This window comes from Neomonachus schauinslandi, chromosome 16 (genome assembly GCF_002201575.2).
Source record: "Neomonachus schauinslandi chromosome 16, ASM220157v2, whole genome shotgun sequence".
Taxonomy (NCBI): domain Eukaryota; kingdom Metazoa; phylum Chordata; class Mammalia; order Carnivora; family Phocidae; genus Neomonachus; species Neomonachus schauinslandi.
Window position 1 is genome coordinate 29,743,020 of NC_058418.1, and position 14,509 is coordinate 29,757,528.

At 40.7% G+C, this 14,509-nt stretch overlaps 1 protein-coding gene across 2 annotated transcripts in view; it reads left to right on the top strand.

Annotated features, from left to right (window-relative positions):
* Positions 1–14,509, top strand: part of FTO (FTO alpha-ketoglutarate dependent dioxygenase) — a 374,545-nt gene that overhangs the window by 169,714 nt on the left and 190,322 nt on the right. For both annotated transcript variants that reach the window (XM_044911496.1, XM_021704695.2), the window contains exon 7: positions 4,712–4,831. In XM_044911496.1, the coding sequence (XP_044767431.1) occupies positions 4,712–4,831 (120 nt within the window). The remainder of the gene's footprint in view (positions 1–4,711; positions 4,832–14,509) is intronic.

Here is a 14,509-nt window from a genome sequence, read left to right on the forward strand (position 1 = left end):
TCAGAAGCCTTAGCCCCTTGAGACTGGTCGAGGGTTGAAGGGAGAGAGAGATCTTGCATCTGAATAGCGTGCGTGCTCACCTTGTCCATCCCCCCAGTCTTTGATTCTTCAAGGCCATCCCCTTAAAGAATGAATTCCATATGTCAAGGCATATCAGCAGATACTACTCTTCGGCCATACATGCTGGCCTGGGATGGAGCCCTGGTATGCTGCCTTTCCACTGGGTCCCGTTGTTAAGCAATAGCACACATGTCCGTAATAGTTCCCTCGGGTTCTTTATTGTTTGCTTTCCTCTTTCTTAAAAGCCATGTGCCTCCGCTGCACCAGTTATAGGACGAAGCCCTTGGTTTTATGTGCTGCAGGCTTTCAGGCTATGTGTGTGTAGAAGTGGCTCGTTTTCCTTAGATGCCTCCTAACTAAGTGATTTGGGAACTCTGGGGAGTAGAACTGAAGACCTTAAGCTATTTTTTCCTAATTTGAGATGCTTAGCAAAGATTTTTTTTTTTTGTCCATTTGGAAGCAGAATCTTGCTGCATGTTTTTAAATATTCTGTTTTCCTTCTTAAAAATTGTTTGGGTCAAGGAGCGCCTGGGTGGCTCAGTGGGTTAAGCCGCTGCCTTCGGCTCAGGTCATGATCCCGGGGTCCTGGGATTGAGCCCCGCATCAGGCCCCCTGCTCCGAGAGGAGCCTGCTTCTCTCTCTCCCTCTGCCTGCCTCTCTGCCTACTTGTTCTCTCTCTCTCTCTGTCAAATAAATGAATAGAATCTTAAAAAAAAAAAAAATAGTTTGGGTCTGGTCAAACCTGCATCTTCTTTAAAGTTACTTTGAAAGGGCCTTTGAAGTGTGGCTTTTTGTACACTGGACATTAGCATCTCTCCCTGGTCTCACATCTTTCTCAATGAGATAATTTATTTCAGTTACTACAGTGAGACATTAACCCCAGCGGGCCTGCTCACGCATCTCATGAGGGAACTGCGCGAGCTGAGCTGGGCCCAAACCAAGAGCCCACTAACTTGGCAGAAGAAAAGTAGGTGACAGTTGCTTTACCTGTAAGAGAATGGAGATGATTTACAATATATGGTGATGCAGTAGCTCATAAATATGATTTTGAACTTTACTGTTGAATGCCTAAGGTTTCAGGTAGGCAGGTTTCTTCCCCTTCAGACTTTTCTTAGACATCTTTTAGAAGAAAAATGTTTCTTGACAGATCTTTTAGATTGTTCCAGGTACAGGTTAGTTATGAGGGTTTGAAGAGATGGTTTTCCGAGTCAGTTATGAAGCTGACACTGTTGTGGACATATTTTCATATTTCTCTGATCATTCAGACGGCCCTTCAAGAACTTGCAAGGCCTCTAGGTTGTCAGTAGGCTTTGGGTAAATTCCTGGGGGCATTGCTTACCTTTGTGTTGCATTGGCCCAAAAGATTGTATCATAGTGAATTTCCTTTAAGGGCATGTCCAAAATCTGGGAGTTTGGTTCATAAGCATCATGAAGTCCGAGAGAACCTCAAGAGAGTTCCTGTGTGTTGTCTCCCTGAGGCTCACATCTTCGGGGATCTGCGTCACCCGTGGCGTGTCCCTGGCCTCAAGTCAGCCGCAGCCCTCCTGATGGCTTGTCTTTTATTTCTGCTCTGATAGTTATGAGCTTCCCGGGGGCACCATACCCTGGAGAAGGGATGGGGACCCTACTCCTAGCATGCTTAGAACTTTATTGGTCAGTTGCTATGGTTGGCCTTTGATTTATTTATTACTTATTTTGTTTTTTATTTTTTAGCCCTGAAGAAATTCAAGCTTCCCTTGTATTCTGAGTCCTGACCCTTCAGCTTTTATGCAGCATCCACCCAGCAACTTTTCCTTTCTGATCCCCACAGTTTAGGGAGGAAAAAAAATTAAAATAGCTTTTTTTGCTTGTTCGTTTGTTTGTTGGTGGTGGTTTTTGTGTTTTTTTTGTTTTTGTTTTTTTTTTTGTTGTTAACTCAAACTCTGAATCAAGGGGCTGGAAATCTTTTTTGCTTCCTTAATTACTTTTACGAAAGCAGCCAACGGCTTCTCTTTGGCAGTGGGGGAAGTGATGAGGGTGACATTTGCTTAAAATCCTGTCCTGTTTTTTACCCACGACACTGAGACGAAAAAGTCAGGTTCTGGAGTTGAATAAAATGCATGCCAGTGGATTTGATGCCCAGAAAGATTGTCATCTCCTGGGCAGTACTTCAGCTCATGAATAAACCTCTGCTGGGAGGAAGTCCTCAGTGGTGAACTTTACTGACTGGCCCAGTGGGAGGGGGGTGGGCGCTAATTGACATGGATGTTAAAACTTTTCCTGCTAAGAAAATTTTATCAGATTGTGAGATCCTTGGGGACAACAAGTTCTAGGCCTCATGGCCTCGTTCAGTTTGCTTTCTTAGCATCTAGCAAGTGCCCGGCATATGGTAGGCTGTTCATTATTAACCCACTAAGCCTCACCACAAACCTATGTGGTTGTTAGGTAATGATCCTTATTTACAAGTGACCTAGCCATTTGGTAGTGGAGCCCTTATTCTTACTCGTGGCATTGTCTGCTTCAAATGATAGCTGGGCACCTAAGGAAGAGGAAGTCGCGACTTATTACAATGGACAGGGTCTTTCTTTGCTTTCTTGTCTGAGAGTGGAGTCTCCAGGTATGCCCCTCTCCTGCCTTCTGAGTTTTAAGTTCCTGAAGTCTAGACCCTGATAGGTGAATGAACTAATTACATAGGATAATCGATTTTCTTTCCAGGGATACCACAGTGTCCTCAACAATGGAAATAACCGGGCTCAAGATAGGAAAACCTTTTAAAATCTTTTCAGCTCTCCCTGACGTAGGGCGTGATGCCATGCTGATAGGCTGTTCCTGTAGAGTGAACACATTTCATGCAAAATCTCTTAAAAATAAGTCGTCTTGTAATAAATAACGTTGTTAAACCTGTATCTTCAGAGTTGAACTACACTTGTATTCGCTCTCCTTCAAAGCAGTCAAGTTTACAGCTGTCTCTTAATACCACAGATAAGGTTCAGCAACTATTGTCTTAATATTGTCTACATTCCTTTTTTTTTTTTTTTGTTTAAACAGCTTTAACTGAAATCAGTTCTGCATATCAAACAAACATTTGGTTAATGTAAACTAAAACCCTTTCATATGACTGGGTGTTCTCAGGTTAGTTATTTGAGCCATTTTCACCATTGTTAAATCTTCACAAGTTGCTTTTGTTTGCCTCATGAAAGTTCAATATGGATAAACACAAAAATTCTTTGTGGTAACAGGTAAAGATTATAATAGTTTGTCTGTATAGGGAACACGATTACCTGAGCAAAGTCAGACGACCCAACATTAAGCTGTGAAGGCTCTACACTTCTTTAGAGGGCAGAGGTAAAAAGAGTTTGGGGGATGAATAGACTTGTACTTTGACGATAAAATTTGATTCTTTTCAAGTTGAAGATGAGTTTTCGAATATATGGAAGGTGGATAGAAAATAGTTTCTTACCCTTCCAAAACTTTACTCAGCCTTTCATCTACATATATTGGGATTGTTTCAGTTGCAAGGGACAGAAAACTCAGCCTGAATTGGCTTAAGTAGAAAAAGGCTTCAGGAACAGCTTGATCAAGGGCCAGGTGGTATCACCGCCTGGTTTTTATCTTTTTATCTTGCAGTTGCTTCCTACTTTGTTGTCTCCATTTTCCCCATTTGTGGCGAAATGGTTGTAGAATGCTCTTCCTGAATCTTCTCAGTCTTCAGACTTACTGTGATTGAACATACGGTGATTGCCCCCATACCTGATTCTGTGACTAGAGAAATGTGGTGGGCTGATTGGCTGACACTTGGGTGGCACACTCCACCCCTGGTATTGGGGCTGGAGCTCTCCCCAGAACACATGGACTGGGGAGGTGGGTCATTTACCAAATGAATAGCGGGGTTTTGCTAGAATAGAAGGAGGAATGCTAAGGTGGCATATAATAACCATAATAATAACCATAGTAGGTTCATAGGAAGGAAAAGCAATTATTAATGTCTTTGCTGCTCTTTCTACCTATTATCATGTGCCCTGAGTTGAAAAGTAACAATTTGAATGGCTGTAACTTTAATACACACCCCCACAATTAACTTTGTATTATTTCGTTATAAGGGCTAGGATTCTCACCAGCTCCTCCTGGCCCATAGTAAATTCTTTATTGGTTTTAAATTTAAGAAACTTGAAATTGATATCTCTTAATATGTGTCTGTGTTTTGCTCTAAGTACTAGTCTTTAATAAAGATGTTTAATAAAAACTGATTTTGATCATATCTTCCCTACAGAGTGCAGGCTGCTCTATACTTTAGGATCTCAGTATTTGTGTTTTGTTTTGCTTTTTTTTTTGTAAAATTTATTTTTATTAATTAATTTTTTTTTCAGGATTTGTTGATGAACATATAGTTTCCTCACGTCTGACTAATAAATGTGATGGAAAACCCCTCCCCACCCCAAGCTGGGTTTTCTCGCTAAGAAGGCCTCAGTTTTAAGACTGCTCTTTTCTTGGCTTTGCAGAAATGCTCTGGAGACCCCAGGTTATATTGAAAACTGGTTAGGCTGAGCTTTTCTCACCTTTTCTCACCCTGTGGCAATTAAGTGACTGGCAGAGAATCAAGTGATGACCTTGTTGTCCTTGATTGTCCCTCACGAGGGCATTATAACAACTGCCTTCTCCTTGTGGTCCCCAGGTCGAGTTCGAATGGCTGAGACAGTATTGGTTTCAAGGCAATCGATACAGAAAATGCACTGATTGGTGGTGTCAACCCATGACTCAACTGGAAGGACTGTGGAAGAAGATGGAAGGCGTGGTAAGTACATCAGGTCCGGGACCATATTTTCTGGGATGCTCTGCTCTGTAACTCCTCTGCTGCCTAATTTGCATAGGCAAATACATAATTCATTATTCTAAACTATTGAGTCAGGTAACTCTTGGTAAGGAACAGCCCCAATTTTGTCTGTACAAGCTCAGTTTAGTTCAGTGAGCGTTTTATCGAGTATTTCCAACATACAAGGCACCATGTTGGACACATGCTAGGAAGTGACGTGGAGGGAACAATAGTGCAGCAAGAAGATTTAAAATTCATTTGCCTTTTCAGACTTACCAGGCACCGTTCTAAGGGTTTTCCCCGTATTAACTTCTGAAATTCATACAACAGCCCTACGAAGTGTAGAAACTCTTATATAAGAGTCTTAATTTATAGATGTGAAAACTGAGACATTGAGAAATTAAGTGCCTCGCCCAAGGTCAGAGAGTAAGTGGCTGAGCAAGATGGAGACCCAGGCAGTCTGGCTATGTGGCTTGTGCTCTTAACCACTACATTCAGTTTAACAAGGAGAGAGACGTGAATGTAGCCAGGTGTTACATTAGCTAAAATGAAAGCCTGTAATAGAGATTAAAAAAAAAAAAAAAAAATCATGGTCCAGAGGAGGGAGTATTAAATTCAGAGCACTGGACCCGGACTGTTGTGAAACAACAGATGTGGCTTTTGGGGACTTTGGATGGGGAGGAGTAGGGTCAGATAGGGCATTTGGAGAGGAACATCAGGCTCCAGGAAGTGCACTAACAGGATGGCAAGTGGGGAAGGACAGCCCGCCCTGGAGCAAGGCGTCAGGGGATATAGTCGGAAGTGTAGCTGGAAGGAGAGTTGAGGCCACTTGCAAGTTTTGAATTGTCTTAATTTAAATAATAGTAATAGCAGACTCTTATGTGATACTTATGAAGTACCAGGCACTATTCCGAATGTTTTATATATAACTTATTTAACTTTTATGACAACCCCATGAAGTAGGTATGACGGTTCTCTATTTCATAAACCAGGAGACTGAACCACAAAAGGTTTACATAACTTCCTCACGATCATACAGCCCCTGAAGTGGGGGACCTGGGATTTGAACTCAGGAAGGCTGGCTCTAGAGTCATGCGCTTCACTGCCTCACTGTCCTGCCTCCAAACCATTGACTTGGGAACGTAGTGGAAAAGTGATAAAAGCCTGCCCAACTCTAGGTAGTACCACTGCACGGACTTGGAAATGTACTGGAAACAGTGAACTGGTCTGCAAAAATGTGTAGCTGCAAAAATGTGTATTTTATAATAATGAAAATATCAAGTCACAACCCTGAAGCGGTCTTAGTTTGAAAGTCTGTGTCAGAATCCGGAAGTCCTTGCTTTCCAGACATCTCCTCAGATCTTTAAATGATGCCTTTTCATGGATATATGTCTGAGGAAGGAATGTTATAATCCTCCTTTTATTGTACTAACAGTATCACAAAAATGGATTCCTCCAAAGACCTGAGTCTCAGTGTAAAACTGAGCATTGTAAAACTGAGTTGGAGGTCATGAAAAGTCCATGCCTTAATCTCCTTAGTTAGTTCTATTCCTAAAATTAGGCTGTGTGGTGTATGCTCCATTTTTATGGGATGTATATATAAAGGCAGCTTCAGTTTCAGGGAATTTTTTACTGTGTTATTCTGGTTTTGTCCATTTACATATGAGTTAGAAGAACCTCTTTATTTGCCAGACTTTGACTCTTAAGACATCAGGTTGACTTTGGGATTGTAATTTGACAACTCTGCAGATTAGAACATTTGAATTGGCAAATAAGAAAGGAACTCATTGATTTTGTTAAAAAAAAAAATTCTTTGCATTTCTTTTTGTTCAAGGTTTTGTTTTGTTTTTTTCTTCTTCTAAAGAGTAATCTTTGGTGTTGGGAACTTACTGATTACATTCATTATGAATTCATTTAAAAGCTTTAGTTATAATTTTTTTTTTTAATCGGGCCATGGCACATTAGTTAGATGGAATATCTTCTGTTTACTTTATGACTCCTGTGCAAAAAATACCAAGAAGAAGAGCAATCTTCAGAGGGCTCCAGAGCGAGTTTCCTTGCAGTTGGTGTGGCATTACTGAGTGTTCCGAGTGAAATCAATGGCCCCAGTGTCTCTCCTCAGCCAGCCTCAGGGTGATCATTATCAGCTGAGTGAAGGTTTGGGCCAAGATAAAAGGGATGATACTTCCAAATTAAATTTAAGCATGGCTTCAAGCCTCTTTAAATGACCTTTAACAAATTCATAATAATTTATTTTTGCTATTGGAAGAGACAGAAGATAATGATCATTGGGAAAGTAAAGTCTATGGTTCTGGGGCTCTGTTAGTGCAGTGCCATCTGGTATTTGTGTACTGGGGGGCGGAGCTGGTGCTGGGCGCCTAGAATTCCTGCTTTGCACCAGCCCACCTCCCATGTTCGCAGTTGCAAGCAGTAGGGGGCAGTGTTGAGCCACCAGTTTGAGGCCTCAAGATGCTGGCCTTTCAGGAAAATGCATACAAATGTACCATTAACTGTCAAGAATTATCCCTGTTGCTTCAAGTTAGCTGTAATCTCCAAGATTCCCTAACACAGGAAATCAGTTGTGGGTTAACAAATTCAACAGCAATTTAACATAAAAAGTGCACATTTGGATTCTGTAGAATTAGACTAATCTGAACAGCATTTCTGAACATACTCACTTTGCTTCCAGGGAATATATTACTCAAAATTATTATCCTTTTAGACAAATGATTCTTCTTTATCTCTGTGCTTTTATTTTTTTAATTGTAAAATCATGTGTGTGTTATGGAAACACTTCTGTAATTAATGTATCTTGTCTGTTCGGCACCATAGTATCGATCTCTTTTGGTGAAAACAAAACAAAACAAAAAAACCTCAGGCAATATGTACATTACTTTTCACCTTTTGCTTATGAGTAAAGCAACCTCTGACGGCCCTTGTACCAGGGAAGAGACTGGTGTTGTGATTTCTCTCTGTCTCGGTGTTCTTTTTCTTTTTTCCACCACTTTGTGGTTGGAAGGTGTAGTCTCAGATTGGATACAGAAGAATGGAAAATGAGCTTTGCAATCGCATTTCTTCCCTTAATGGTAATTGCTTCTTCACATGTCATAACCATATTTCAGAACGTTTAGTCCACTGTGTCTAAAACTCCCCTAGCCTCTACTTCCCATTCTCTGTTCCAGCAAGCACTGTTTTTAACACACTGTTTATTCTCGCCACTTCTCCCCCCCCACCCCCAGGATAGTTTTACTCTGTGCTTGCTCTTGTATGTAAATGTTAAACCTTATATTTGAATGACATTCTGATAAAATACCACATTTTCCCTGAATATTACCTCATGAATTTATGAGCCATTAACCCCAAAGCAGCACAACCCTTTCGTATAACCTAAGAATTTAGCCTTGCCTTTTCTTCTCATCTTTGCTCCCTGTTCAGGATGGTATTATTATAACCCTGTAATGCTATTCAGATATTTGTATTTTATTTTATTTTCTTAAACCAACCCACCACCTCACAACCAAGATTACTGTATTATGAGGCGACTCTTCAGGATAAGAGAGAGTTACCATTTGAAAGAAACTGTACAAGCTTTGCTTTCTGGGTAAAGAGAAATATGAAAAGCCGAAGTCTCCTGTGAGGTGAGGAAGTCTTGCTGTAGCCAGAGATTCAATGGATAGGCCATTTGTCTCTCAGGGTCTGGTATCGCACTTTGCAAAACTGACATTTATTTTACCCATAAAAATGTTTTAACACCATCAAATTCACAACGATACGAGAAAGAATGCTAGGTGTGATGTCCTCTAAATTGATGACATTTATTCATTTCCCTTTGGCCTTAAAAAACAAAATGTCAATTTAGTATAATCCAATGGAAATATTCTAGAATAATTTCCAGAGTAAACATTTTCAGAAGTACTGATGATTGATATACTGGAGAGAAATTTCTTCATGCTTTTTCTTTTCTTTCTTTTTTTTTTTTTTTTAGCGCTTCTTTCGTTTAGGAGAGAAGAGTAGAATCCTGATCGTTTTGAATGTTTTGAATTGCATTTCCTGTCTTGACAGTTCTTCGTGCTGGGATAGCAGTGTGTTTATATGGCAGTTGGCCTTTCTAACCTTTATTGACTTTAGTGGGAAGGAGCCAAGACTGGAGCATTTTAATGTATCCGTTTTGAAACACTGTAAAACACAATATATAATTATGTTGGGTAAGCTATAGGCTGCATTAAGTTCTATCCATTTATGTTAAAATTTGGCACAGGAGAGCAGAGAGACCTGGAAAACGAGTAGGTGTTTTATTTAATTCTGTTACCAGTTTCTTGTTGTTAAAAGTTTTAAGAGAGAAAGGTACTTACAAATGTAAAGGTTGTCCTTTACAAGTTTGTTATAATAGTTTAATTTCGAGATGAGTCATGCGTTTTTCCTTGTCATTTTGGCCTGTGTCAATCATCTGGGAGAGCTCATGCCAGGAGCCTGTCCACGGCTGTCTGGTGGAGCCTTTCCTGGTATAGCTTACACAGTCCTGGGCAGTGACTGAGCCGAGGAGCAGTTTGTTTGTTTTTGGAGAGATTAATGAAGCTCTCATCACAATGCTTTAGATTAAATTCTTCGTAGCTGAACAGAGGAACAAGGCTGCTTTTTCATACACTGAAATATACACTGGGTATCCCAGTATTGGCTATTCTATTACAGTTCAATTAGCTAAGTTCATTTTAAACTTTCTTCTAAGATTAAAGATTTTGGGGGTATGGGGAATAATAAAATTAAAATTACATATTAATTTTCTGCCCATGTTAATAGTGAAGTTACCAACTCATATTCATATACGTCTGTGTAAATATATGTGTGTGTATATATATAAATATCTCCCCTTTTAGTGTTAATGTATATACTGAATTATATTTGCAAACATAATCCTTGCTTCCATTTTTCAGAAGTAGCGTCACTGATAAAGGAGCAGAAGATATTATAGTAATTTAGGATTTGGTGTGAGATGTCTGGTGGTTTTAAATTAAAATTTAAGTTCCCTTCTCCCTTTTTTGACTGGTGCAGTGCTGAGTGGCTCAGGATAAGCACAGATTGGAGGCAGGTTAACAGTCACAAGTATCCAATAATTCAAATTATGTACACAGACACTGAGTTTGGGGACCTCTATATTTAACTTTGGAAATTTGGAGGAAAAAAAAGAAAAAAATGTCACTTTTCAGCTACAGTGGCTAAAAATCCTGGGCTCACCTTTTTTGTTATCTTAAACGTGTTCACTGAAGGTTGCTGCTTTCCACCCTCCTCCCTCCCCAGCCCCCCACCGCTGTTCCCCACAGCGCATTGTTCTATTAAGAGTAAAATATCTGAGGGGAAATTGTATGTGTAATTTAGCAATGAATTTCTAACAGGTTTTGATTCCTTCTTTGATTGCCTTCTGGATTTCTCTCAGAGTTTTCCAGTTTTTCCCTTAGTTGCTGCAGACTTAGTAATGAATTAAAAAAAAAAAAAAAGCATTGTGTATCCTGTCTTTTTGGGGAAAAAAATTTACAATTCCAAGGGAATTCAGGCTTAAGCTTGAGAAACAGAATGTGCATCGAAAGCACAAAGGACTATGTTTATGATTCTCTTTGAAGTGTTTTTGCAACTGGATAAGGAAAATTTTAGAAACCGTCTGATACTGTTCAGGGTAAATACTTAAACCCCTTTAGAGAATTTCACACACAGATACTGTGCAGCAGAAAAAAGGGATACTTATGTTTCTTAAAGCTGCTACAGCCTACAGCTTTGTACTTAAAGACAGAGGTGTTGAATAGAATTCTACTGAGGATACATCCAGTGACAATATCTCCGGGAATATCAGAGCAAACCAGTGGGTAGGACTTTCTGTTTTTAACCCTTACTTGTGCTGTATGGGAGTTGAGCGTTATTGGTACCAAGCACTAGGATGTGCCTGTTACATCCCAGGAATGTGAAGAGGATCGTTCAGGTGCCTCTGCTCTGCACACAAGAGGAACAAGGCTAAAGAAGCCGAAAACAGCGAGACAGAGTGACGGAAGCTGGGAAACTCCCAAGTACGAGCCTTGCCATCTCTCTTAACTCTTGTTAGCACATGCAGAGAAAACCTGGAATAAACAGCCACAGTTTCTCTTTTAGCCTCGATTCCATAGGCTTTAGCTACATTTTGCTAGCCTTTGTTAAATGCACACGCACACACACACGTGCACACACGCACACACAGGCACACGTGCACGTTTCACACATGTTCTGTTTTCTTTTCAAATAGACAGATTTGGTTGTTTTAAGTAATTGTAACCACGCCAGATTTCAGATTGATGCAGAGGTGTGAAGATCCTGCTTCTTTCCCCTGGGGGTGCTCTTGCAGCCTTGGCTGCTGGCATATCTTTTGGATTCCTTTGACTAGCCAACCATCATAGCATTTCAGATATGAATCAGAACTCTGGGTGCCAGATTGGGGTGTCAGTAATTTCCATTTTTTCCTGGAAAAGTTACAGCCCCAAACAATTCTATACCTTATTTCTTCTAGTTCTTTTGGAGGGTGGGTGGCTGAGGTGGGGAGTAGGGTATTAAATTCAGCTCTAGTCTGTCGTTTATCTTATTAGAAAGACTTTTGAAATATTCTAGAAGAGTCTCTGTTTAGAAGAATGAAGTTATGTTAAAAAAAAAAATCGGCAGGCCTGCAGTTTTGAAAGAAAAACAAGATCTCCAAAGGATGTATGCTAGTTGTTGGGAACATTATCAAGATTATAGGATCTTTTTTTCCCCAAGTTGGTTAATGGATGGTCCCTAAAACTGTTACCTTCTGAAGAAAATTGTTACGATGATCAAATGAAAAAGTATATAACATATAAAATACTGTACACACGCAGGCATCAGCACTGGTGATTTTATTTTATTTTATTTATTTTATTTATTTTTTAAGATTATTTTTTTATTTATTTGACAGAGAGAGACACAGCGAGAGAGGGAACACAAGCAGGGGGTGCGGGAGAGGGAGAAGCAGGCTTCCCGCCAAGCAGGGAGCCTGATGCGGGGCTCGATCCCAGGACCCTGGGATCATGACCTGAGCTGAAGGCAGACGCTTAACGACTGAGCCACGCAGGTGCCCCGATTTTATTTTATTTTTTTAAGGATCTTATTTATTAGAGAGAGAGAGCACACGAGCAGGGGGAGGGGCAGAGAGAGAGGGAGAAACAAACTCCCCGCTGAGCGTGGAGCCCAACGTGGGGCTCCATCCCAGGATCCTAATAAGATCATGACCTGAGCCGAAGGCAGACGCTTAACTGACTGAGCCACCCATGCGCCCCACCACCAGTGATTTTAAAAGGAAGTATAGACAGTCCTCAGTTTAGGAGCCCTTACTTAGCAGTCATTTGACTGAGTCCCCCTTAGTGACAGCGTCTCTCCCCTTTTCTCATCTCCCTTCCTCCAGAACTGGTGTCAGTCCTGGAGCTAGAGGGACTCAATGAATTGGAGCCCAGTGCTACTCTGGTAATGTTTCTACCCCACTGTGGGCTAAATGCTTTGGGAAGCTGGGCTGGGAATCTCTCCATATTTTGCAAAAATGTCTCTATGGAGAAATGTGCTTCCAGTGCCAAAATCTGACGTATGAGAGAGCTCTGGGAACACATTAAGTCGGCTCTTCCGTGCATTAAGGGTAACAACCATGATCCTGCTCTCTTTTCATTGACATCTGCAAAAGAATGACCTTTTTTTAAACTAAGGGAAACTTGATATGTTGCCTTTTCAGTATTCCTGAAAGTATCTCTGTGATCATTTGTAGATGATGTTTTTAACACCATCTTTTCCCCTAACATGTAAATTATGATGGACTTTTTTTTGTATTTCCTCTATGTGACCTCAGCCCATCTGGAACCACCCGTGACGATCTCATTTGTAAATTTTTCTTTGATGTGTATAAAAATCTCAGATAACCTCCAACTTGTTTTTGATTGATTGACAAAATTAGCCTTCAAATAAAAATCTGGAGTACTATGGCAATACTCAAAATTAATTTCTACTGTTTCAGACATATCTGCTTTGGTCATGAAGACTTGGAACAGGTGGTAGCTTGATAGTGTATATCCCTTTACTTAAATATTATTAATTTAAATGAGCAATTATGAAATACCCAGAATAATGCATCAGATCTTTAACAGATGTTGGGGGATCAAGAGGGCTTGTATTTTATTTAACGTCATATACTTTTCATGCAGTTAATAGTGAATTTTTTAACGGATGGAAGTGGTGGGATATTCCAGTGCCTGTAATAAATTATCTATTATCTGGGTACTGGGGTCTGATGTCTTGGAGACCTGCATAGTGGTTGGGCAAGGTGGACCGTGTTTAGCTATTTAGTCATAATATCTCAAATGTAACATATCTCAAATCAAACTCTTGATTCCTATAATCTCCAGGTCTTTCTCCCAGGATCACACAATTCAATAATTTGCACTGTCCAGTTACTCAACCTGTAACCTTGGAGTTCTCTTGATTTATCTCTTGATTTATCGGTGAATCCTGTTAACTCTGTTTTCAAAATATTTATGATCTGGCCAACCTTCACCACCCTCTGTGCTACCACTTTCATAAGAACCACCATCATTTGTCCAAATAGCCTCCCTGCTTCTACCACCCTGCGTCCATCCCTGTGAGAGTGTTCCTTTATTTTTTTAAAAGATTTTATGTATTTATTTGTCAGAGAGAGAGAGCGCGCACGCACGAGCGGGGGGAGCGGCAGGCAGAGGGAGAAGCTGACTCCCCGCTGAGCAGGGAGCCCGATGTGGGACTCCATCCCAGGACCCTGGGATCAGGACCTGAGCTGAAGGCAGATACTTAATCGACTGAGCCACCCAGGCGTCCCTAGAGAGTGTTCCTTTAAAATATGTCTGGCATTTTTCCAAAGAAGACATCCAAATGGCCAACAGACACATGAAAAAGTGCTCAATCTCGCTCGGCATCAGGGAAATCCAAATCAAAACCTCAATGAGATACCACCTCACACCAGTCAGAATGGCTAAAATTAACAAGTCAGGAAACGACAGATGTTGGCAGGGATCCCTACACTGTAGGTGGGAATGCAAGCTGGTGCAGCCACTCTGGAAAACAGTGTGGAGGTTCCTCAAAAAATTGAAAATAGAGCTACCATACGACCCAGCAATTGCACCACTGGGTATTTACCCCAAAGATACAAAAGTAGGGATCCGAAGGGGTACGTGCACCCCGATGTTTATAGCAGCAATGTCCACGATAGCCAAACTGTGGAAAGAGCCAAGATGTCCATCGACAGATGAATGGATAAAGAAGATGTGGTATATATATACAATGGAATATTATGCAGCCATCAAAAGGAATGAGATCTTGCCATTTGCAACGACGTGGATGGAACTGGAGGGTATTATGTTGAGTGAAATAAGTCAAACAGAGAAAGACATGTATCATATGATCTCACTGATATGAGGAATTCTTAATTGCAGGAAACAAACTGAGGGTTGCTGGAGTGGGGGGTGGGGTGGGAGGGATGGGGTGACTGGGTGATAGACCCTGGGGAGGGTATGTGCTCTGGTAAGCGCTGTGAATTGTGCAAGACTGTTGAATCTCAGATCTGGACCTCTGAAACAAATAATGCAATATATGTTAAGAAAAAAAAAGAAGAAGAAG